Below are 25,408 nucleotides of genomic sequence, written 5' to 3'. Positions count from 1 at the left end.
ACTCAAACCAACCAAATTGAATCCATTTTAAGTATTCAATCCAAACAATGTTATTTTGTAACTTAAAAAATTAATAATGTAATTGTTTTGAAGTAATAAGCAAAAAAATTTCCTTTAAATCTTTACTCCAAAATAATACTATTTGTAATTAACTTAAAAATAAACTCATAGTATTCCAAAAAAATACACTCTTATAATTAACTTAGTAGTACATAATCTACTTAGCTCCCTCCCTCCCTCCCTCCCTCATGCAAACCACTACCCCCATCTTTCAACATTTCTCACATCACTTCCACTGAATCCTTGACTGCAAGCATTGACAACTCCCATAAAATTGTACCAAAGCATTCACTACAAACAAATCCAACTCGAAATGCCAATACCAGCACTACCAACTTCTTCTCCACCCCATCAACCTCTTTTGTTTTTTTTCCCCCCTTAAAGAAGCACTGCCAACACTTTAATCTAAGATGTCCCAATTTAGATGAAAAGCTTATGTCTTTGTCAACATCTTTGATCCCATCCCCTTCTGGTTTATCTTCTCCAAAATCATCAATTTGTAAAGGAGGATGCATTAGTATAAATTTTGGGCACAAACCAATGGGGTGGCAGTGGAGGCCAACTGTGGGTGCAACCTTTCTGTGTTGTGTGAATAAATCGAATACAATGCTTTTAACAACTATTACCTTCAATAATGTATACCAAACTGAGTGTAACAAAGACCTATAGATGCAACAGTAAAGAAGATTGATATGATCACCATAAATGGGAATGTTATGGGAAGGGGAAGACCTAAACTTACATGGGATGCATCATCAAAAAACATATGAACTTGTTTAATTTAACTAAGCATATACCCTTTGACAAAGAAGAAAAGCGAAAAAAGATTCATGTAGACAACCTGACTTGAGTGGGACACAATGCTTAGTTTGGTTTGGTAATGTATACCAAACTGATGCTACATATAGTTAGGTTGATAATCGTGTATCGATCCACAAGAGACTTTGATACTTTCATTAGGGATTGCGATTTGATTGATCCCTCATTGTTGAGTGTTTCATTTACTTGGTCCAATTTTCAGAAAAATTTGGTTTGCAACAGATTAGACAGATTGTTATTTTCATTGGGTTGGGAAGAGTCATTCCCTAGTGTAAGGCAAAAGGTACTTCCTAGAGTGCTTTGTAATCATTGTCCATTGGTCATGGAAAGCAATCCTCTTAAGTGGGGCCCTACTCCATTTAGATTCGAGAATATGTGGTTGGGTGACCCTTCATCCAAAATGAATTTTAAACAATGATGAGAGTGTTGTAGGATTAATGGATGGCAAGGTTTCAAATTCATGAAATTTTTGAAAATGATCAGGAAAATTAAAGTAGTGGAATAGAGAAGTTTTTGGAGATTTAAGAGTTAAGAAAAGTGAGATTGCGAAAAAGATTGAGGTACTTGACTGTCTTGAATCTAGGGGAGAGTGGATGAGGCACTCATGAGGGAAAGATTGAATTTAAGAAAGTGGTTTATATAGAATCAGTGTAGTGGTTACTAGTGGAGACAATAATTCTAAATTATTTCATAAGGTGGCAAATGACAAGCAAAGCAAGAAAAGAATTAGGCAACTACAGGTAAGGTGGTGAATAGAGAGGATTAGAATGTTAATGAAATCTTTTCATTTTACTCAAGATTGTTTTCTTGGATGGGATTCCAAGACCGAGGATTAAAGGTCTTGATTGGCATTCAATAAGTAGTACTAGTTCTGCTTTGCTAGAAAGACCTTTTGAATAAGTAAATGGAAGTCAAGGAGGTAGTCTTTGATTTAGAGAGACAAGTCTCCAACTCTGGATGGTTTCACTGTGGCAGTTTTTCATGATTATTGGGAGATGAACAAAGGGGACGTAATGAAGGTTTTTGAGGAATTTTTTGAAAATGTGATTGTCAATGCATGTACAAATGCTTCTCTTTTCTGTTTAATCCCAAAAAAAGTCAACTCCTTAAACATTGGTGATATTAGACTGGTTAGTTTGGTTGCTTCATCGTATAAAGTTTGGCTAAAGTTTTATCTAGAAGATTGAGGGTGGTTTTGGGCAACAGTATTTATAAGAATCAAGGTGCTTTTATAGAGGGCCATAACATTTTGGATGTAGCTTTGATTACAAATGAAGTGGTTTTGGAGTATAGAGCCAAGAATAGGGAAGGGGTGATTTTTAAAGCCAATTTTGAGAAGACTTGTGATCATGTTGAATGGGAATTTCTGGATTTTGTTTTGGTGAAACCAGGTTTTGGCGAGAGATGGGGAAAATGAATTTATGTTGTCTTGCTTCATCCAATCTCTCAGTTCTATTGAATGGGAAACCAGGGAGAACTTTTGAAGCTTCGAAGGGTTTACGGTAAGGGGATCATTTATCTCTATTCTTGTTCACCGTAGTTGTTGACGTGCTGAGTAGGATGGTTGATACGGCACTCGAGGCATTTATTGGACAACTTTGAGATAGGAAGAGATCGTGTCTTAGTATCACGCATACAATTTGCAGACAATACCATCTTTTTCCTTCAGGAGAGGAGAATAAAATGGTGAATTTGTGTTCCATCATTTTTGTTTGAAATGGTTTTTGGGATTAACTTGAAGAAGAGTACATTAGTGGGGAAATCTTTTGCATGATAGGTTGAGTAGAATGGTGGAAATCATGGGATGCCCAGTTGAGTCTTTACCAATGAAGAATTTAGGCTTGCCCTTAGCAAGGGATCTGAAGAGGGAAGACTTTTGGGCACTAGTCTTGAAGAAGATCGGAAAAAGATTGGATGGGTGGACGAAGGCATTCATTGGAGAAGGAAGACACAAGCATCTGGTGGGTCACATTGTTGAAAAGAATATTGCATTGCTAGATAAATGGTTATGGAGGTTTTCGAGAGAAAGTCTTCATGGAATGTAGTTATCAAGAGTATGTTTGGGCTCCAGGCTAAGGAATGGTATTCGAATGTGGTGCAAAGGGGGGCCTATTGTGCTCCTAGAAATTTATCTCACATGAACTTGCTAGGTTCTCTCAATTCAAAACGTCTTTTTGTTGAGAATGTGGAATTCAATTGGTTTCGGGGGTATCCTTGGAGTGGCCATTTTTCAGTTATTCCCTCGCTTGTATCGGACATCTAGATCTCATAATGCTTCTATTGCTTCCAAGGTGTCCTCTTCTTCATTTTCTATCTTGTGGAATTTTAAGTTTTTTAAGAAATGTTAATGATTGAGAGAAGCTTTGGTTGACAATTCTTGAGAATGTTTCTTTGTCTTATTTCTCTCTTGATAGGTGTGGTGGCCATTCATTTGTTTTCTTGTAAGTCCCCTATTTTGAGAAGCTGATGGATGTAGAGTGCAATGGAAGAAAGAGAAGGGAGGAAGAAGAGGGCCACAACCTTTAACACTCAAATTCTCATTAATCAAAGCTATCTATTAAATTGCAAAGACCTCAAATATATAGACCACGAAACCCTAATTCAATATAGTAAACTAAATCATAATATGGACTATGAATAAAACTTAACTTAGGCAACTAAATCCCCAAATATAAGAAATCAAATATTATTAAGATCCTAATGAACTATAAAATAAATAAAAAAATAAAGTATTAAAGACATAAATAAATAAATAAAATCTCCATAAGCCCCCATGAATATTTTGCATCATTCTCCCCAACTAAAAAGAAGAACTTTTCCCCGAGTTCCTCTTTAAATACTGAACTTGGCCATGCCAACAAATCAAATATTTCAAATAAGCCAATTATTTGATTTTATCCTTGTTCCAACTAATCAGTTTGATCAAGCTATTGATGAGCCCCAACACGGGTTAAACATGCAAAGAAAATCCTTAATACCAACAGAGTCAATCAACTCTATCTTGATAAAATAATCGGTTGGAGGCACGTCCAAAGGATTTGACAAGTGAGTGTGCCTTAATCTTCAAGAACTTCTTTATGTAGGGTCACTGTCTTCAGGAGCGGCTTCTTGAACTTCCGGATTTTCTTCCAAAATAGGTTCACTTACCTCGGATGTTGGAACGACTTGATCAACAAAGTCCACATGTTCTTCACTAGCACTTTGAGAAAATCTTGAATTTTCTACCAAAAAATGGACCACCAAGTTATCCAAAGTTGATTGGATTTGGAACAATTGAGTTGACATTTGGTTGTGGGAATTTCTTTTAGGTCTTGGTGGGAATTTCTTTTAGGTCTTGATGGAAAGCATCCAAATGTGAATATACCTCTGCATTAGTTACCAAGATTAAAGGGGTCAAAGGGCTTCTTTTTTTTTTTCCCTGAATTTTTTGGCTGGGCTCAACTCGGATTGGTTTCAAAGGTTTGAGATAGCAGTGTAGAGTTTAGCTCAGTCCAATCCGATAAATTTGGATTGATTTTTTGAACCCGTGGTTCAGTTCCGGATTGAAGAATTAAAAATCTATAGTCTACGGATTGGTTCCGGATTGAACCCCACGGTTCTGGATTGGAACCGATCCAGACCATATGCAAATAGTGTATATTTTTATTATATATCTTCCCTCATAGTATCTTCTCTTATTCTATATAAAACCTAAACTCAAACCTAAACCTGTATAATATCTTTTTTTATTACTTTTATTTGTTAGTTTTTAGTTTTAATTTATAATAGTCTAAATTTTTATGGTGAAACCAATTTTCTTATGGTTGTTTAAATTCTAGAACAGTATGTCGCTATTATAGAAAAATATGTTGCTATTGTGGAACTAATATAGCGCTATGTTTATGTTTTTATGAAATTAAAATGTTCTATATATATTTTTTTGTTATTTAATTATATGAATCCGTGATCCTAAACCGATCCAATCCGTGTTTAAATAAGCTGGTTCGGATTGGTTCCATGATTTAAATGGATTGGATTGGTTTTAATTTTTTAGGAACCGTAGATAACGGATTAGTCCTGATTTTACCTAAATCCAGTCCAATTTTACCTAAATCCTGTCCAATCCGGATCATGCTCACCCCTAGTGTAGATGTAGGTTAGTTGGGCTAGATGTGGTTTGGGCATAGGGAAGAAGTATGTGGTTGGGCTCTTTATTTTTATTTATTTATTTTTATTTTTTCTTTTCTTTTTTTAATAAAGTGTACCTGGGCAGAACAGGGTGATATAGCCTGATTGGGGTGACCTGGGTGTTTGGGTTAGATGCTAATTTAAATAGGTGAGCTTTGGGCCACATTTAAGGCTTAACAGTGGGCTGGATTTGCTTGAAGTCTACCTGGGTTTAGTTTGGGTTTATTGGGTTTGGGCTGGTCTGAGGTTGGGCTAGAGTTACGGTTTAAGTGGCTGGATTTGGGTTAGATCTAGCTGGTAATTTTTGGCACAGGTGCTTGTGGCTTGGTTTATTGTGGGTTATAAAGCTGGTAATTTTTGTTTGTTTGTTTTTTTTTCAGTCTTCTCCTAGAGACAATGCGAAGAACCCACCTGCAAAGGTGAATCGCAGCAGAGAGAATGGGAGGAGACTGACAGAGGCGATGACAATGTGAGACAACTGGAAACGGTGATCGCGGGTGACGGTGACAGTTGTGACTGTGTTGATGATGGCCATTGCTGGCGACGGAAGGCAATGGCAGTGATGGAATTTTTTGGTAGTGTGACAATGATAGCGAGGCAATGATGGAGTGAGCCCGACCAAGGCTGGTCAAGGCAGTGAGAGAGAGACCAGAGGCAAAAGGGATCGGAGCTTCTGCTCTGATACCAAATTGATGTAGAGCGCAATAGAAGAAAGAAAAGGGAGGAAGAATAGGGCCACAACCAACACACGGCCACAGCCTTTAACAGTAAAATTCTCATTAATCAAAGCTATCTATTACACTGCAAAAACCTCGAATATATGTCACAAAACCCTAATTTAATATAGGAGACTAAATCATAACATAGAGTCTGCATATAACTTAATTAACTTGAGAAACTAAATCCCCAAATATAAGAAATCAAATATTGGGGGTGTTTGGAAAGCTGAGTTTGAGGATAAAATAGCCTCAAACTAAAAAAAAAAAAAAAAAAAAGAAGCTGAAACGGTGGGCTGTCACAGTGACAGTGTATACCACTGTCACCATTGACAAGTTGTCCCATTATTGGTAAATGACGATTTTACCACTTTATATTAATTTTGAAAAATGTGGGATTAGGGATAAATTTGTCATTTTAACTTTAAACATCATTTCAACACATTTTTCAATATAACACCTCAAATAAAAATCCATCACATCTTCTCAAACACAAAAACTAAAATAGCCTATTAAAAAAATTAAAAAGCCTCTAAAATAGCCACTTCCCAAACACCGACTTTATTAAGATCCTAATGAATTATAAAATAATAAACTATTAAAGACATCATAAAATTATGAGACTGTAAATAAAGTCTCCACGAGCCTCCATGAATGTTCCAAATCACTGATTGATTCTCCAAATGTTTATTTCTTTTCCTCCTAACAACATGGTCTGGGATGCTTCCTTGCTCCTTAAGGTTAAAGTGTCTATAACTGGCTCACAAGAAGCTTAATACTAATGGCATGATCCAGACAAGGCAGCCTAATTGTTACTTGTTCCCACAATGGTGTGTTATGTGTAGGAGGTTGAGGAAAACATGGATCATCTTTTATTGCATTGTTCCTTAGCTATTTTCTTATGGTGGAATTTTTATTTGGCAGAGATTAGCATTTGCTTTGCATTGACTTTAAGACCATGTTTGTTTGAGCGAACTGGATTAGCATTTTCATGACTAATAGTCCTAGGATTACGAATCCGTTGGATTATATATCCTATCTTAACTAATAGTCAAGTTTAAAATAATTAGTCCGTACTTCAATTGTTTAACCAAACATCGGATTAATAATTTTATTGGACTATTAGTCCAATCCCAAGCTCATATCCACCCAAACAAACATGACCTAAGGAGTTTGTATCAAATGACAAGGCACATGATTTATGGAAATGTGTGTTCGGATTTTATGACTCGAGATGAATGCTAGAGGTTTTTTAGGAAATAATTTTTTTGGGAGGCCTCGTTTTGGTGTCAGTGGCTCCTCCTTTGAAAGTGGTTCCAGGGATTGGAAAGCGATTTGTAGAATGTGAGATTGTATTTTCCTTTTCTCTTCTTTCTTTTTTCTTTTCTTGGTGGACTTCTTGTCCTCCTCCTCTTGTACTTTTTCTTGCTTCTTTTAATAAAATCTTTTCTTCTTGTTGAAAAAAAAAAAAAAAAAAAAAAAAAACAGATGCAGATGAAAACAGGTCCTTGTAAAATTATACCTTGATGGAGATGATGTTGAATATAAGCTTCCAGAAGAAGAACCGACGAATCTCACTCTATCACCTAAAAGTTTCATGATTTAATTCAATTAAAAATAGTTCAGCCAATGTCAAAGATATAATAACGGTTACAGTATACTAGAGAAGGTTGAAAAGTGAACTATGAAGGCGTCCCTGGCATGGAATCAGATGTGAAATACCTGTTTTAAACAAAGGACTCTTAGATGTCCCAAAAGAAGAGGGTACAGTGTTATTCTCCATTTTTGGTTGGGACTCCAGGCCACAAGAAGGAACATTTGACAAGATGGGCGTATCTACCTCAGTTGCTGAAGGACCCATGCCCTTAGCGAGCTCAGTGGCTCCAACACTTGGCTTGTTAATGTTGCAGGATTTATCTGCATTATATCCCTCTTTCCGTAACTCTGCTTCCTTCGATAAACCCTAATAACATCTAAACAAGTCAATAATAAGAACAACCAAAACAAGCTATAACAAGAAATGATCCTCCATATGCCACATGATGCAAAACTTATACAAAGAAGATGATATTCTTGTATCAGAGTCAATTCCAGAGATTTATATCTTACACCCAGAATTGAATGTCTATCAAAAATAAGCAATTTAGCCCCAAAGTATCTGGCAAGTGCCTTTGCCAACATCTCCTGGTATATCTCAGACCCTGCCCAAAAAACAATATCAGAACTGAAACTAAACCCTTACACAGCATTTCTTAAACAGGACAAATTACAACCCCCAAATAAATTGAGAACTTAAAAATACTCACAAACCTGCAGGACCAGAGAGCAAAATCCTCGGGTTCATGGCAGAAAGTTCAAAGGTATATTTAACTTGTTCTCTGTGTTTGAAATGTATATACAAAGGTGCAATCAACACATTTTTTGTGTTTTCACTGCGAGAGGGGAAGAAAGTATAAAAATGTTAACATATTAATAATGTTCCATTCAGGATTAACAATCATCAATGCACCATTCAGCAGTCAAAGAATGGACATAAGAAATCAACAACCATGGGTGTTCACAGAAAGAAAGCAACCACTTACCAATGGCCATATTCATTTATGTAGATTAATATGCACAAAGAAGTAGCACATAATAAAAATCATGAAATATCAAAGAATAAACAACATATAAAAGAAATCAAATAAGATGGAAAACAACAATGTTATAGAATTGTTTTGACAGCGAAACCTAGAAGTTTGTAGTTAAACTTTTGTTATGTGTTTAAAAATACCTAAGTGGTCAATCTGATGTGTGCATACACTTTGAAGTTTGAACATTATTAAAAATTATTAAAAATGCATAACACAAGCCGCATAGTTTAGTAGGATGAGGTACAATTGAAATTTGCCAATCTCAAGGGGAAAGGGATGTAATGTAACAATAAAAAGAATGTTGCTTTCTATAATTTCATAGGAAAACTTCAAGATACAAAATGCCACCACCAAGTCCAACAAACATCAGCAAAAAAATGCGCCCCCCCCCCCCCCCCCCAAAAAAAAAAAAAATCTTCTGTACTATCATCATCATCAATAACAATTATTGTCAAGTGGGCCACCACCGATAACTTATACATCACAACACCATTTGCACAATTGACCAACCTTTGACCAACAACCAATGCAACAGACCCCCTCACCTCTGCTTCATCCTTCCTTGCTACCACAATTGTCTCTTATCAGTGTTATCTTTCTGCACCATCACCAAAATTAAAAACTGTACCAGCACAGCTTCAACCTACTCATCACAATTTCACCCCCAACATGTTCAGTATTTCTGTTGACTTAGCAAATCACTCACCTACCATTACTTCCATCCAAGACCGATATATATATTACCTCAGCCTTTATCATCATCAACTCCCACACAAACAGAAAATGCAGCTCGTAATGCCATATCCTTGAAATACTACAGTCGAGCTTCCTAGATTTCACTCCCTAAAATGCATCATCCTGCTATTGCTAGGCAACATCCTATAAGTAATGCTGCCTCTAAGGAAACCATTAAAATATGCAAGATAGCTCTGAAAGCACCTTCAAAATTAATTAAGCAACATCCCATGTTATTCATGGTTTATAAAGTTTTAGAGTCAAAATAAGGTCAAGATATTTTGGACATAGGCTATAGTGGTGGTCCATGGATCTTAATTTGCAAATTATGATCAAGTCTATATAAATAGTCTGTAGTAAGTTACAGAGTTTAGATGCATTTTAAGGCCAAAATCTTGTTAGTCAGACCATAGTCAATGATTCTCCAACCTAAGAATCCAGTTCTATAATATTAATTCTTCTCCTACACTATAAGCTATTTAGTATATAACCCAAACTCAAGAATAAGCCATCCAAAATTTCCAGCAACCTTTTCACCCCATAGTATCCTACCACTTTGAAAAAAAAAAAAAAAACTGGTAGCCGTGGTAAACAAAGGATGAAAGCATTGTCCAGGATCACATAAAGCATCTATAAGTGGCTTTAAAGTCAGCCTTCCAATTTGTTTCCAAAATTGATCATCTAAACCTTGGCACCTAACCCTAACCCTAACACCATAAGTAATACCTGTTTCCAAAATTGATCTAAATCCCTCCCTCTTCTCTGCCAGCAATGAATATTAAGGGAGGCTTTCTGCATTGCATGGACTCGAGAGCATTACAGGTATGCCGTATTATTTTCATCTTTATTTATTTATTTAATTTTTATTTATTTGCAAAATGCCAAGGTTTGATTTCCATTGTTGTGTTGGTTTTTCGGTGAGGGAGGAGGGGTGTGCTGGTTTTTCGGGGTGGGAGAGGAGGGGTGTGCTCTCAAAGTGTTCATAAAATTGTTTCGAGTGATAGGAGGGCTAGCCTGGGTGTAAGATGAGGCTGCGTCAGGAGGGGCTGGGGAAAAAAACAAAACTCAAAACGAAGCTTGGGAGAGCAAGTTATGGATTAGGTTAGGATTTGAATAACAACTTAGTTCAAAAATGTTAAATTTTAGGTATGTGGGGCAAAATCGTCCATTACTTTTTTCTTTTTTTGATTTTTTGATAACCGGGTGTCCGGCTAGCTTACACGCACCTCTACTAATCCATTTAGGTTGGGTTGTCCACTAAAGCAGGCACACACGTTCCCCTCGTGCATAGAAACTTGCAGTAAAACTGAACTCAAAATGGAGCTTGGGAGAGAAGTTATAGATTAAGTTAGGATTTGAAAATAACTTAGTCAAGAAATGCTAAATTAAAGGAACACCACTTCTCCCCTTTTAAGCTGTCAAACATCAGGATATTTTCTTTGCCTTCCACATAAAATATGACTTTGGAGACACTTTTCCCCTTTTAAGCTTTCAAACATCAGGATTTCACAAACCTTGCCTTATGAGCAAAGAACACACCTTGGATCTTAGCCCAAAATGCCTTTTCCTCCAAGTCTCTAATTAAATCCAGTAATTGGGTTTCACTTCAAACCTCCATATTTTCCAGCCTCCAGCTACACCTCATTTTCCCCACCCTCACTAATGTTAACCTTGTATAGCTAATCAACCAACATACAACAATATAAAATGCTGTGTCATGCTAATCTCCAAAAACCTAAGGTAATCCACTACCATACTTCATCCCATCCACACCAAATGGCAAATGGCATGTCAAAAGCAAAATGCAACTCTAAGGTTGCGTTTTCATTTTTTGGCAACAGCAAAAAAAAAAAAAGAAAAAGAAAAAAAGAAACACATTCATTTGTCTTCCTTTCTTTCTTTTTTTTTTTTTTGTTGAAAAAAACTAAAATCAAGAAAAGATGTTTGGTACACCCAAATGTTTTAAAAACAAATGAAAACAAGAATAAGATGACATGTGTGGTCAGTTTTTGGAGACGGGGAGTTTTAAAAACAAGTCACAACTTGTTTCCAGAACAAGTGAAAAGTGAAAATATATATTTTTTTTCATTTTTTTTTCCCCCATTTTTTGAGAACTGTTAGTGGGAATGAAACATGAAACAAATAAACTATCAAACAAGCTTAAATGTCACCTTTTTCCTTGTATGAAAATATTACAAAACTTTTCCAATGTTTTTTGGCCGTCTTCTTTGAAATATTATTCATTTTAAATGAGTAATGACATTCACACTCCACTTGTAGCTTCTGAATACACTTGCTCCTAAATAACCACACCATGCATCATTGTCCACACATCTGCAAGCCTCAATGAGAACAACATCAATCCAAAACCAGTCCCATTATTAGTCTTTTCAAGCTTCTTTGACTTAAAACTTCAAACATAACTCGAGTCCCTTGGAAAAATCATTGCCCAAAAAATATGGAATTGTATTATTAACTTTAAGATAGACATTGAGAAGCTTCTCTTTCCCACTTTATTAACTTCTCCTAGACTTTACCTTTAAATCATCCGTATTAAATAATTGATAACAGTACCTCCAATAAGGCCTCATATAACAATCTATTTTCTTTTTAAAGGTTAATTACACATACACTCCATCAACTATAAAACCGTGCATTTGGACCTCCTCAACTGCAACATTGTATCAATTCCACCCTCCAAAGGGGGTTATTTGGACCCTTTTTTTTATAGTTGAAACATTGTATCAGCTTCACCCCTCCGAAAGAGGACATTTATCTGATTTTTTTTAATAGTTGAGGGATTCAAATATACGATTTTATAGTTGAGGTGGGTGAAGTGATACTAAGTGACAGTAATTAACCCAAAAAAATAAAAATAAAAAGAACACTGGCTGGATAGTCACCCCTCACCAGGAGCATGATAAATAGCACAATATGTAACAAAACATTCATACCTTAGATAATATGGGAAACTGTCAAATGAAACTTCCATGTTTTTTCCATCAAGAATCCCCATATAAATGTCTTCTTTCAATACTGCACGCCTCAGAGATATACCTGATGCTGATGCTGGCAGTGAATCCCTGGTCCACTCACTTCTTTCTTCAAATACCTGTATACAGATACTTTTGCTCAATTACAGGTCATAACTAGCTGATGGAGAGCTAATACCAGACATAAAGGCCTTAGCAAAAAATTCATCACATAAAAAATAAAAATAAAAATTACATTCCCAGCCGCTATACTAGAGTCTGGGTTGGCATCAAGAGAAAGGATCTTGCTAGTCTCTCCAATGTCACCAGCTTTATCACTCCCAATATTTGTTTCCGAATTGGCGTCCAGACCATCAAGATCAATCTCCATACTGTCGTGAACAATATGATGAGGGGGCATCTTAGTCCCTTGATGTGTTTTACCACTGGCCTGAGCAGTAGGCTTCAAACGCGACAAGTCTTGCCGCAGGCTTGAAAGAGATGCCAAAATTGAAGCCCCCGTCATAATTGAAGGATCCTCTACCCTCCTTTCGATATGTAATAATCTACCTACAGTAGTCTGAACCTCTGCACCACCAGCTGATGAGGGGGTCTTGATAACAATATCAGTCACTAGTAGCTGAAAAATCTATATAGAGTAAAATTAAGGAAAATTGTCACATTGATGAATTCACACACACACACACACACACACACACTACACAATCCAACAAGGAAAAGGTATTAAAGAATATTGAGAACCCATGAGCAAAACTTTAATATTGATCAAAGAGCCGCACTGAAATGAAATAGATGGATACATAAGCATGGTTCGCCAAACGACCAAAAACCACCTCATCACCAGAATTGACGACACAGATGTTACCCCTCTTAATAATCTTCCCATTTACTTGCACAGATCCCTTCATCCCCCTGCTTTCGAGCATAGCAACAAAAGTGTCTGCGTACTGATCATTTCCATTTCCACAAACCATGAGTACATAGCCAAGTAACACGCCATGTATTTGCAAAATAAATATTGAATTAATCCTCATGGATATGAGTTTAATCAAAGAAATACCTTTGCCTGCTTGATCACACACAAATTTGCACTAACGGTCTGGTCCTTCAATACAAGATCATTGAATCTGCTTGAACCGATTAAAAATTTTGATGTGCAAATTGGAACATTCGAATTCTGCAGTAAACAATATAAACCCGTTTATGTGTACATAAAACAACGAGAACTCAAAAAATGTGGCTTCATCTAGTGTAGAAAACCCAATTGTGGTCACCAAAAGAACACAATTTTTTAAATCTCATCAGGAGAAAGCTTTAAACCTGTGCGTACTGCGACAAAAGCCTGCACCATGGGGTTGTAGAATCAAAACTCGGCCTCTTCTTCTGATGAGCACTCCGTGAAGATAAAGAAATCTTCGGTTTATCCGCCACAATCGGCCAAGACCCTCCAAGACGCAACCAAAAACAATATATTTCAGTCTCTTAAATTCATATAACACATCAACTATGTTTGGGAAATCACATTTACACCATGTTTGAAAATCTAAGATAAAGAACTCTTTGGTTTATCCACCTTAAATGCTTTTATATTTCTTTAGCATCTACAAGGATAATTTTCATAGGATACAAAAAATTAATAATAATCCAATTTCAATTTTTCAAGAAGTGGATTGTAACTTAATTTTTGATTCAAGACGAAGAAAATCAATTTCTTTTTATTTTCCCTTAAAATCACTCAAACCAAACGGTCTATTATCACTTCTACACAGAAATAAACATACATGGAAAAGAACCAGAAAGAATCGACTAACCTTGAGCAACCGCTTGAGTTGAATCCACTTTCCCGGAACTCGGAGCTTCTCCGCCACCACCTCCGGCGGTCGGAGGATCAACAGAGCCACGTTCCGGTGGAATTACCACCGGAGTGGTGCACAATTGCTTGGAATTCTCAGCCGGAGTCGATTTATCTGATGCAAAGCCATTGTCAACCTGAAATTCAAGCAAATCAATGGTCAAAAAACGCGACAATTACCAAGAAAATGAAAAAAGGAATCAAGATCAAAGGGCGAGATTGGATTGACGAAGAGACCTTTTGTTGTTTTGGCCGCGGAGGCTTGTCTTCCGGCGACGGCGACGACCGCTTGGTGTTGTTTTCGTTGAGAGATCCACTTCTTCTTGTGGAAACCATGGCCTTGCTCGTTCGTCCTCTCCCCTTCGAAACCAGTTAGAGAGAGAGAGAGAGAGAGAGAGAGAGAGAGAGAGATGACACTCACTAGTAAAGAGAAATGCTACGTCTCAAGGAAGTTCTGGAAAAGTTTCCAGACACACGTCAACATATATATACCTTCATCAATGCCCATTAATTAAAAGAAACGGTTATGAATCCCAAATAATTACCATTAATTAATAGAAACGGTTATGAATCCCAAATAATTTATCAGCAATGCTAGTACTATGAAAATTTTTTCATAAAATAATTATGGAAGTTTTGTATTTCTTGAATGAGGAGGGATGGAAATCCCCTCCAATCACCACCTCCATCACCCCCACACACATGTGGTAGGTGGTGATTGGCGGGCAAGAGAAACAAAAAAAAGAAAAAGAAAAAGAAAATTCAATCAATGAGAAAGAGAGGGAGTCAAAGGGGTGAGAAAAAAAAGGGTCTTAGACATTTTTTTTCTTGAATTATATTTAGAATAAAATATCACACACTAATTAAGGTAATTCAAAGATCATAAATCTTTCATGATCATTTTCATGAAAAATTTTTCATATTCCCTAACTTTTCTCATAATTTATTAAATGATTTATTAAATCTCTTATATAGATGTGAAATCTATATAAATAAATATATGTGTAAATTTCACATTCATGTGAAATGTTTGATAAAATATTTGATTCGTGAGAGGTTTGGTAAAATATTTTATAGATTATTTGGAGTTCCTAACATTACTCTTAATTAATTATGTAGACCCCATACAATATAATAGAATATTTGATAAATTAAAATTTAATATTTATCAAATATATTATTAGAAATAATTTTTAAGGTGATAAATTTAATTGTCTTAAATATTTTTTTATTTAAGTAAGTCTATGTATATAAAAACTAAATACATAATTGGAATATAATCCTCTCGCAAGGGTGATACTTACATGTAGGGGACTCATCCCTTGTGAGGGGGTTTTGTGTTCCTAATATGTTTTTGAACATCTTAGAACATTTCCAATTCATGTAGGACCCACTTCTTGTAAGAGAATTATATCTCGTTATGTTTTTTCTAACATTACTGTTTTCGTATACCTTAGAGCATGTCCAACCCACGCTGTTTTTTCTAACATTACTGTTTTCGTATACCTTAGAGCATGTCCAACCCACGCTCTTAATTAGAGGATGAAAATACATTTTTTTATTCAAAATTAAGTATAGAGTTTGCTATTATTCATTCAAACCACATTTTCTTCTTTAAAAATTTCACTCCAAAATATTTTCATCAAAAAATAAATAATTTTTGTTCATTAATAAAATTATATTATATTCATTTTAAAGGTATGATTTAACCCTTTCTAATGATACCAATTTTATAACAATTTAAATTTACATATTAAAAATTATTTGTAATATAATCAAAAATATAAAATGAATAGTGTTAGAGATTGTCTTATATTTTTTATCCTCGTTCCAAATATGGACAATCAACCCATCATTCTCTCAAATAGAGATGGATTTAGAGGATAGGTTGGAGATGCTCACTGCAAGACAAACAATCGCTTAGTTTGCTTTTAAAATTTTAAAAACAAATTTTGAGTTTTGATCTTTTTAGGACACTCATGTCATAAGTCTATTTCTAATTTTTTTGGGCCACTAGGTCCAACTTCTAATCTCTATGGACTAAAAAGACGCAATTTATCCAAAAACATAACTATACGTTGAAATCAACCTATCTGTCTATGTTTTGAAATCACCTTAATTCTTGAAATCACACAATTTGTGTATATATTAAAATTCATTAAGCCTATTTTCCTACCTATTAAAATTCACCAAACAACCTAACATAAGGTCTCGCCGGAATCATCATCATCATTGATTGCCTCGAGCTTGATGTGGTAGGTTATGGCATCATTCGAATGAATGAGTTTTCTGAGTGTCTTGTTGTAGTAAGTTATGCCCTTACTCCTAGAAAGAGACGCTTCCACCACCCTCACCAACCGAAGATTGGCCTTTTCTTTTTTGTTATGTTCCTTCAAAGCAAACTCTGCAAGGATGTTTGTAAGCATCCTTGATGTCCGACGAACCAAAAGTTCAAAAAGTATAGCAAGAAAGATCAAATGGGTCGTCATCGTCATCCCTTGACAATGTCATCATCATTCTAGCATTATATGAAACAAAGCCATCCTGCCGTTGCTGTTGCAGTCGCACCGTAACCGCAACATCGCAACTGAAAGGAGAAAGAGGAGGAGTTGGTGATTTTGATTAAGGCAGAGGCTGACAACAACCCTAACCCTAATTGAGGTTTGCAACATTGATACACGATGGTGTTAGCCCCATCGCTAAGAACAATCCAGAGTGCTATCCAAACAACGAGAAACTATTATCCAAAGAAACAAAGACGGATAAATAAACAAGCAACACATAACTAGGCTTTCTATCAAAATTTATAGGGTTAATAACAAATAAAATAAAAATAATTAAAGTCAGGTGTACATAAAATGTCTAAAATTTTTATAAATTTAATAATTGAACTTTTTTTTGAATTTTACTTGACAAAAATAGACAAATTATTTAGATTAAAAATAAATCAAAAAATTATATTTTAAATTTAAAAATTAAAAACTCAAGACTTGTTTTGTTAGAATGGTCAAATCTTAAGGTTTTTTTATTTTTTTATTTTCTCAAATTTATAAGATATATAGAGTTTTTCAAAAATGTCAATTATACTGCCCAAATTGTATACGAAGTTACTGGGTCATGATTGTTAATTTTTTGACACACGAACATATATACTCCACGAGCCAGTATCATAAATATTAAATGGGTTTAGTATTTATGTCACCACCTAATTTTAGGGGTTTAAAGTTAAAATCGCAATTTATTAATTTATAGTCGTAGTAAATTAAATTGCGTAAGCGGAAACAAAATTAATTAAACAAGAAATTATTTCATTTTACTATTTTAATAAGAGAAAATATATTTATAGGACTTTTATTATTTTATTATTCAGTGACCGGCCCCGAGTAGAACAAAAGAGAGCAAAAATATAAAAAAAAAAGAGAAGAAGAAAGATAAAAAAAAAGTGGTTCAACATCAACTCACGTGTGCGTTCCATTTGGTGAGATTCTGAGTTTCTCCTACATCTCGTCACCTGAAAGGATAACAACTATAAGCATACAGCAGAGTGAGAAATATTATGCCAAGCGTACAGAGAATACAAAATAACCATGGATAGTTAGTTAAGCCAAAACATTTACATAACTCAATTTGGTAAATAAATAATTTAAGTGACAAAAATTGAAATACAGAAATTATGTAAATAACTAACCATAATCACGGTACAGAACAGAACAAAGCATAAGTCACAGAAGTGACAATCAGAACAGAGGTCAATGGATCCGTGACAAACAGAGGACCACAAAGTGGCTAAATAGAGGCTAATAGTTATTTAAGTCCCCCAAAGCGTGAGACTTACAAAACATAATTGTTTATAAGGTTATAGTCAAATATTCTTTAAAATTTAAATAAACATATCCATGGGTTTCATTTAAACAAATAGAATTTAGAAATTAATCCACGTAACTGAAATATTTCTAAAATATAACTTGAATTAATATAACTTATAAAATATAATTTGTATAAAATAAATTATGATAAGTCAAAACATATATAAAATATATTATGGTAACTCAAGATATAATATAATTCATCTTAAGATTGAATCTTACTATTCTTCCTATTTTCTTGTCTTTTCGAAACTGCTTTTCCGCTTTTTGGTCGCTCTTTATTTCAGTCTCCTATATTTTTCTCATTCCTTTTTCTCTGACGCAGTCCCCCGGCAATTAAGCCTCCGTTTGGGAAGTGGGTTGGCTTTTTGGCTTTTTGGCTTTTTTGGCTATTTTAGCCTGGGCTAAAAAGCTTGGTTTGGGAAGGGCTTTTTGGCTTTTTGGCTTTTTGGCTTTTTTTTGTGAGAGAAGAGTGTAATGATTATGGGTTGGATGTGATGTTTTGTTTGTTGTGGCTAAAATAGCCTGTTTTGTTTTTTTGTGGCTATTTTAGCCCCAACCCACTTGCCAAACACCACCTAAGTATCTCTCCTAAAAGATTATAATCTATTAATTAATGCCGAAAACTAATTGGCCTTATCTCATATGGGCTTATTAATATTATTATTTATTTACTATCTTTAATTCTAATTTAATTCAATTAGCATTATAATTTTATATTTGTATTAATTTAGCCTCAAATAATAATATCTAATTAATCTCATATTTAATAACCCAATGCCAAATTAGATTTATATATTTATTTATTTAATAATATATCATCACATAAAATCATAATTATATTTAACTATAAATATTTATGTGGTATTTAATTCGTTTAATTATATTTATACATGCTAATCTTTTCACATTAATTAGTGATTAACTTAGCCTTAAATAAATTTCCGCATCACATATTTGATAACCATAATGACAAATTAATTTACATAACACGTATAGCTTATTTATTTTATTACTTCCATTATTATTATTTTTATTATTATTATTAAATTTTACTTTATCGGATACAATCACAAAATTAATTCTTTTATTTTATTATTATAGATTATTATTATTTTTTGACGTGTACAAGTCCACAAAGGCCATGAATCATTATAGACAACCCAAGCCCATCACTTGGAGCCCAATACATAACTCAGCTGGTGGAATTCAGACACATGGCAGGTGAAGGACGAGCCACATCAGCAGACAAAGATCTGCAAAGTTATTGCCACTGCACATCACCATTAATGCAGCCCATCACAGCATTTATTACGACAACACCTCCCCGTCAGAACATGACCCCCTTACCCTGAACAAGGTAAGCTACAGCATAGACTTTCGGCGAGGAGGGCAGGTGGGAAGGGACAGTGAAATGATTACCAAAGGATATAAGCAAACGTTGAAGACAAGAAGAAGGTTAAGCTTTTTATCTCTAATCTTTCCCTCTATACTCTACTTCTCTTCCTAACTTGCTCGTCGGAGGGTTTCCTGGGGGACTACCCCGTTCATCGTGGAACTTGTTTGCAGGTTATCCGGTGGACTTGATCATTTGGACTTGGGCTTGAGGAGCTTGGACCAGTTCGCTCCACTCACTGGGATAAACTTTATCATCAGTTGGCGCGGTCTGTGGAAACGCTTTGCTCCTCGCGCCAGTTGTGTTCACTATCGCCGGAGACCCCGTTCTAACAACCTTTTCCTCCTACCCGTCAAAGTGTATGGTCACGACTAGATCCATGGCTTCTCACAATAATGCTGCCGACCATCAGGCCGACCCCCCCAATCCAAACAACCCACTGCAGTATTTTATCGAGCTTACCAAAAGCATTAACTGTATGGCCGAGCAAAACCAGACCCTGATAAATGTTTTACTCCAAAGAAACCTTTCGATGCCTCCTCCACCACCTCCAGATATTCCGCCCAACCAAGAAAGAGCCCCGAGCCATACCGCTCCGCAACCCCATCCACCTAACTTGGAAGGTTTGCAACCTCCTCACCCACATATAAATCCACCACCACCACCCTCACCCTCGTCAGTCGTAGCACCAGTCCCTGAAGGGAAAGCCAGCAACGTCCAGCCTCCATTGACTGACCATGGTGACCACGTTCTCCTCTGGGACGCTAAACTCTGAGCAATGAAGCTCCAACTCTAAGGGGTCATGCAGAACATTCAGCATAAACCCTCTACCACGGCAAATTCACCATTTGTTGCCTCCATCCGGGACAAACCTCTGCCCGCCAAGTTCAAGATGCCCACCATTGACTCTTTTGACGGTACGACGGACCCAGTCGACCATTTGGAGACCTACCGCACCCTCATGATCCTCCATGCCTTCCCTGATGAGATCATGTGTCGAGCTTTCCCCGTGACACTGAAGGGGTCAGCTCGACTGTGGTTCAGCCAGTTACCAGCAGACTCTGTCTCCACTTTCCAGCACCTCGCGACTCCTTCCTCAGCTATTTCATTGGAGCCCGGCGCCAACGCCGCCCGGCAACCCAACTCCTCAACATCCGTCAGACCGAGGGGAGTCGCTGCGCAGTTTTTTTACCCGTTTCAACACCGAAGCCCTGCAAGTAACGGAAAACGATGACAGGGTCATCCTCACGGCCTTCATGGTTGGGCTACGATCGTCCGATTTCCTCTTCTCTCTCTCCAAAAACCCCCCGACCATCATGGCGGCCTTACTCTCCAAAGCCCAAGAATACATGAATAACGAAGATTCACTAGCCGCCCGACAGGATTCCATGGCTAAAAACCCGACCCCCAGAGAAAAGAGAAAAGACTCAGAACTTAGAAATACCCAGTATAATAGCCAAACACCCCACTATATAGACTGACCCCCCTGCGCTGACCGGTCGGCACCAGCCTGACCTCCCAGTTGGTTCGAGCGGTACACCCCCCTTAATTCTCCTATGGAACAAGTCCTCAACCAGATCCAACGGGACTACCCCCTCAAATGGCCCCTACCTTCACGGACTCCTTCCAATCGAAAAGACCAGTCCAAATATTGTCATTTCCACCAGGACCACGGCCATAACACTGATGACTGCATCAACCTCAAAGATCAGGTCGAGACCTTAATACGTCAAGGGCGTCTCAGCCGGTTCACCGACACCCTTCCACAGCAGAGGCAAAGAACCGAGCCCCTCAGAAACAACCATCGGTGCACCCCACCCTGGCAGCCAGCCCAACCTAACCAAGGCCATGATCGCCCTCCACAACAGCCTCGGCCGCCAGGCAATCCCCCTCCGCCAGTCGGTGAAATCCGAGTCATTTCAGGTGGCCTTGCTTGTGGGGGACCATCTCGCTCGGCTCAGAGGGTAGAACTCAGAAAGATTAAGCAAGGCTCAGACAAAGCGGTTGCCACGGTAGACCGACCCTCCAAACAACCAAAGCAGTGGACAGAGCCCATCACCTTCACGGACGCCGATTGTACTGGCATCCGTTATCCTCATGATGACCCTCTCATCATTTCTGCCCTCATCTCCAATTATTAGGTCAGACGGGTTCTCATCAACAACGGCAGTTCTTCAGACATCATATTTCTCAGCTGCTTCCGCCAGCTCAAAATTGAGGAGGAAAGTCTGTCTCCCCTCCAAACCCCTTTGGTCGGTTTCACTGGCGACCGGGTGACCTCTATCGGCTCCATCGATCTCCCCATCGCCATTGGCTACTACTAAGTTGCTCACCTTCCTTGTGGTCGATTGTCCCTCCACCTACAACAATATCCTGGGTCGCACCGCCCTCAACGCTTTCCAAGCTATGACTTTAACCTACCACCTCGCCATAAAGTTTCCTACCGACTAGGGCGTCGGGACAGTACGAAGAGAGCAGACCATAGCCAGGGAATGTTATGTCGCCTCACTCAAGGAAGTCAAGCTGAAGGAGGCCATGATCATTGAAGGACTTGACGCCCGAGATGGGGACGAGCTGGTCAGAGGCGAACCGGTGGAGGAGCTCGTTAAGATTTCCATCGATCCCACCAACCCAATGAAAATTGCCAAGATCGGCAACCAACTATCCCCCCAAGCTAAGGCCGACCTTACTGCCCTTCTGACCGAGCACAATGATGTATTCGCTTGGACTCATTTAGATATGCTAGGCATTGACCATTCTTTCATAACTCATCGCCTCAGTATTGAACCTCATTTCCGACCTTACCGCCAGAAGCAGCGCATCTTTCATTTGGAGCGCAATACTCTCATAGCCGCAGAGGTTGACAAGCTCCTTGAGGCCCAATTCATCAAAAACATCGACTACTCTAAATGGTTGTCAAACGTGGTCCTAGTCCGCAAGAATAATGACAAATGGCGACTTTATGTCGATTGCTCTGACCTGAACCGAGCTTGCCCCAAAGACAGCTATCCTCTTCCCCGCATAGATCTGCTGGTCGATGCCACGGCCGGCCATCAAATGCTCAGTTTCATGGATGCTTTCTCTGGTTACAACCAAATCCTGATGCACCCGTCCGATGGGGAACATACATCCTTCATCACCGACCGAGGTACTTACCATTACCGGGTAATGCCATTCGGATTGAAGAACGCTGGGGCCACCTACCAACGGTTGGTCAATGCCGTCTTTCAACACCAGATAGGTCGGAATATGGAAGTATATGTCGACAACATGCTAGTTAAGAGCAAACTCTCCACTGATCATCTGACCGACCTGCGGGAGACCTTCGCCACCCTATGTAAGTACCAAATGAAGCTCAACCCAGAGAAGTGCGCCTTCGGCGTAGGATCTGGGAAGTTTCTGGGTTTTATGGTCAGTCAGCGGGGCATTGAAGCTAACCCTGAAAATATCAAGGCCTTGGTCGAGATGCAGTCAACCAGAACGGTTAAGGAGGTCCAAAGACTCACTGGCCGAGTTGCAGGCCTCAACCGCTTCATTTCCTGCGCAACAGACAAGTGCCTACCGTTCTTCAAAGTTCTTCGGCAAACTTTTGAATGGACGGCTGAATCCAAAGAGACTTTTCAACAGTTGAAACAGTGCATGGCTAACCCTCCCCTCCTTTCACAGGCAATCACAGGCGAGCCCCCCTTCCTCTACTTAGCCGTATTAAGCACCGCTGTCAGTGCAGCACTTATCAGGGAAGACGACTCTGTCCAACGACCGGTCTACTACATCAGTCGGGCCCTCAGGGAAGCGGAGCAGAACTACCCACTGTTAGAAAAATTGTCCTTGGCCTTGGTCACCGCCTCCAGACAACTCCATCCTTACTTCCAAGCCCATTCCATAGTGGTCCTCACCGACCAACCCTTGAAGAAGGTCATGCAGCAACCAGAACTTTCCGGCAGACTCATGCAGTGGTCAGTGGAACTCAGCCAGTTTGACATCTCTTACCAGCCTCGAACAGCAATTAAGGGACAGGCTATCGCCGACTTTATCTTGAAATTCACTAATCCTACCCCAACCACTGCCTCTTCACCCTCACCAGCTCCCATCGAGCCAGAAGACCCTCACTCTTGGACTCTCAACGTCGATGGATCATCCCGCAGGCAAGGTAGTGGGGTTGGCCTCATCCTCACCGCCCCTGAGGGTGATTATTTCAAATGTGCACTCCGTTTCTTGTTTGAGGCTAGTAACAATGAGGCCGAATATGAGGCACTGATAGCAGCCCTTCGCCTAGCTAGGGACATTGGTGTTAGCCACATCCGAGTGCTCAGCGACTCCCAGCACATCGTCGGACAGATCACGAGAGAATTCGATGCCAAGGAGGACACAATACGGGCTTACAGGGATCTTGCACTTCCCCTTGTTCGCCTCTTCAATACCTTCCACATCAAGCACATTCCTCGGGCGGAGAACTCTAAGGCAGATGAGATGGCCCAGTTGGCTTCCGCAGACCAGTCCGACCTTAGCAGTGGTGTCCGCCTCGAATACCTATCCCACCCCTCCATTTCTCCCGACCAGCATGAAATACAATTCCTCCAAAATCCCTTGGGCGTCGGACATCTTTCTATTTCTGACAACGGGGGAACTTCTGGACGACCAACAGCAAGTCGCCAAAGTCAGGGCCCGGTTGTCCAATTACATCCTCGTCAGCGACATTTTGTACAAACGTGGCTTCTCACGCCCTTATCTGCGGTGCCTCAATCCGACTCAAGCAACTTATATGATGCAAGAAATTCATGAGGGTATCTGTGGCAATCACTCGGGCAGCAGGTCCCTGGCCCACAAGATACTTTGCACTCTATATTTTTGGCCTACTCTCAACCAAGATGCGGCTGACTTCGTGCTCAAATGTGATAAGTGTCAGCGTTTTGCCAGTATCCCCCGTACCCCTCTTACTGCATTGATCACACTTTGCAGCCCCTACCCATTCCCCAAGTGGGGGATTGACCTAGTTGGCCCCTTACCCACCGGCCGAGGCCAGACCAAATTTGCCATTGTCGCCATTGATTATTTTACTAAGTGGGTAGAGGCAGAACCCCTTGCCACCATTACTGAGCGGAACACAACCAAGTTCATCTAGCAGTCGATCGTTTGCAGATTTAGCATTCCCCAGGCCATTGTTTCCGATAACGACAAACAATTCGACAACGCCAAGCACAGGAAGTTCTGTGCGGACCTCCAAATTCAACCATGTTTTTCTTCCCCCGAACATCCCCAAGCCAATGGCCAAGTTGAGGTCACCAACCGTTCTCTTCTGAAGATCATCAAAACCAAGCTAGAAGCTACCAAAGGGCTTTAGGCTGATGAACTACCAAATGTACTTTGGGCTTATCGAACTACAGCGTGGACTCCCACTGGGGAAATTCCTTTTCGCTTAACATACGGCGCTGAGGCTGTTATTCCAGTAGAAGTCGGCCTGCCTACCCCTAGAGTTTTACATCCGGATCCAACACTAACGGAAGAGCTCCGTCGGGCAGACCTGGACCTAATTGAAGAACTCAGAGAAACCACTGCTGTCAGACTGGCCTCATACCAACAGAAAATGAGAACACACTACAACCGCAAAGTCCAACCAAGGGAGTTCGCTGTAGGGGACCTTGTCATGAGAGAAGCAACCCTTGCCACCAAAAATCCGACTGAGGGTAAACTGGCACCCAAATGGAAGGGACCTTACGCTGTGAAGGCCCGACCACATCCGGCCACTTACCGACTTCAGGACATGGAAGGTCGAGATCTCCCCCACCCCAGGAACGCTGAACACCTGAAACGCTACTTTCAATAAGTTCCTATTGTTGTATTGCTCAGTTGTTGTATTTTCTTTTTGTTTTGTTACATAATGTAAACTTGTATCGACTGGATTACACTGATCATGACAACAATTCTATACCTTGGCTATCTATGTGTTGTCTCAATAACATTCTCATTTGCAGCACTTATTACAAGTCTCAGCCAGACCGAGCGTCACACCATAAGCCTCGGCCAGTCCGACCGTCAATAGCCTCAGCCAGACTGAGCACTAAAAAAGCCTCAGCCAGATTGAGCACTAAAAGTCTCAGCCAGACTGAGCACCAAAAGTCTCAGCCAGACTGAGCACAATAAAGCCTCAGCCAGACTGAGCTCTAAAAGCCT

The 25,408-nt window shown here is 38.8% G+C and overlaps 1 protein-coding gene across 4 annotated transcripts in view; it reads right to left on the bottom strand.

Moving 5' to 3' along the window:
- LOC114261625 (uncharacterized) overlaps positions 1-14,486 on the bottom strand; it is a 28,526-nt gene extending 14,040 nt beyond the window's left edge. For 3 of the 4 annotated variants that reach the window (XM_082910255.1, XM_082910256.1, XM_082910258.1), the window contains exons 1-11: positions 14,213-14,486; positions 13,935-14,112; positions 13,444-13,568; positions 13,184-13,300; positions 12,924-13,070; positions 12,359-12,751; positions 12,085-12,242; positions 8,073-8,194; positions 7,872-7,963; positions 7,485-7,725; positions 7,285-7,348 (exon numbers count right to left, since the gene is read on the bottom strand). In XM_082910255.1, the coding sequence (XP_082766381.1) occupies positions 7,285-7,348; positions 7,485-7,725; positions 7,872-7,963; positions 8,073-8,194; positions 12,085-12,242; positions 12,359-12,751; positions 12,924-13,070; positions 13,184-13,300; positions 13,444-13,568; positions 13,935-14,112; positions 14,213-14,311 (1,736 nt within the window). In that variant the 5' untranslated portion in view covers positions 14,312-14,486. The remainder of the gene's footprint in view (positions 1-7,284; positions 7,349-7,484; positions 7,726-7,871; positions 7,964-8,072; positions 8,195-12,084; positions 12,243-12,358; positions 12,752-12,923; positions 13,071-13,183; positions 13,301-13,443; positions 13,569-13,934; positions 14,113-14,212) is intronic. The other variant, XM_082910257.1, reaches the window with a different exon arrangement.
- Positions 14,487-25,408: the final 10,922 nt, after the last annotated feature.

This window comes from Camellia sinensis, chromosome 15, assembly GCF_055761805.1.
Source record: "Camellia sinensis isolate YWXY chromosome 15, ASM5576180v1, whole genome shotgun sequence".
Classification (NCBI taxonomy): domain Eukaryota; kingdom Viridiplantae; phylum Streptophyta; class Magnoliopsida; order Ericales; family Theaceae; genus Camellia; species Camellia sinensis.
Note: the sequence above shows the minus strand (reverse complement) of the source record. Positions and strands in the feature narration are given on the sequence as shown.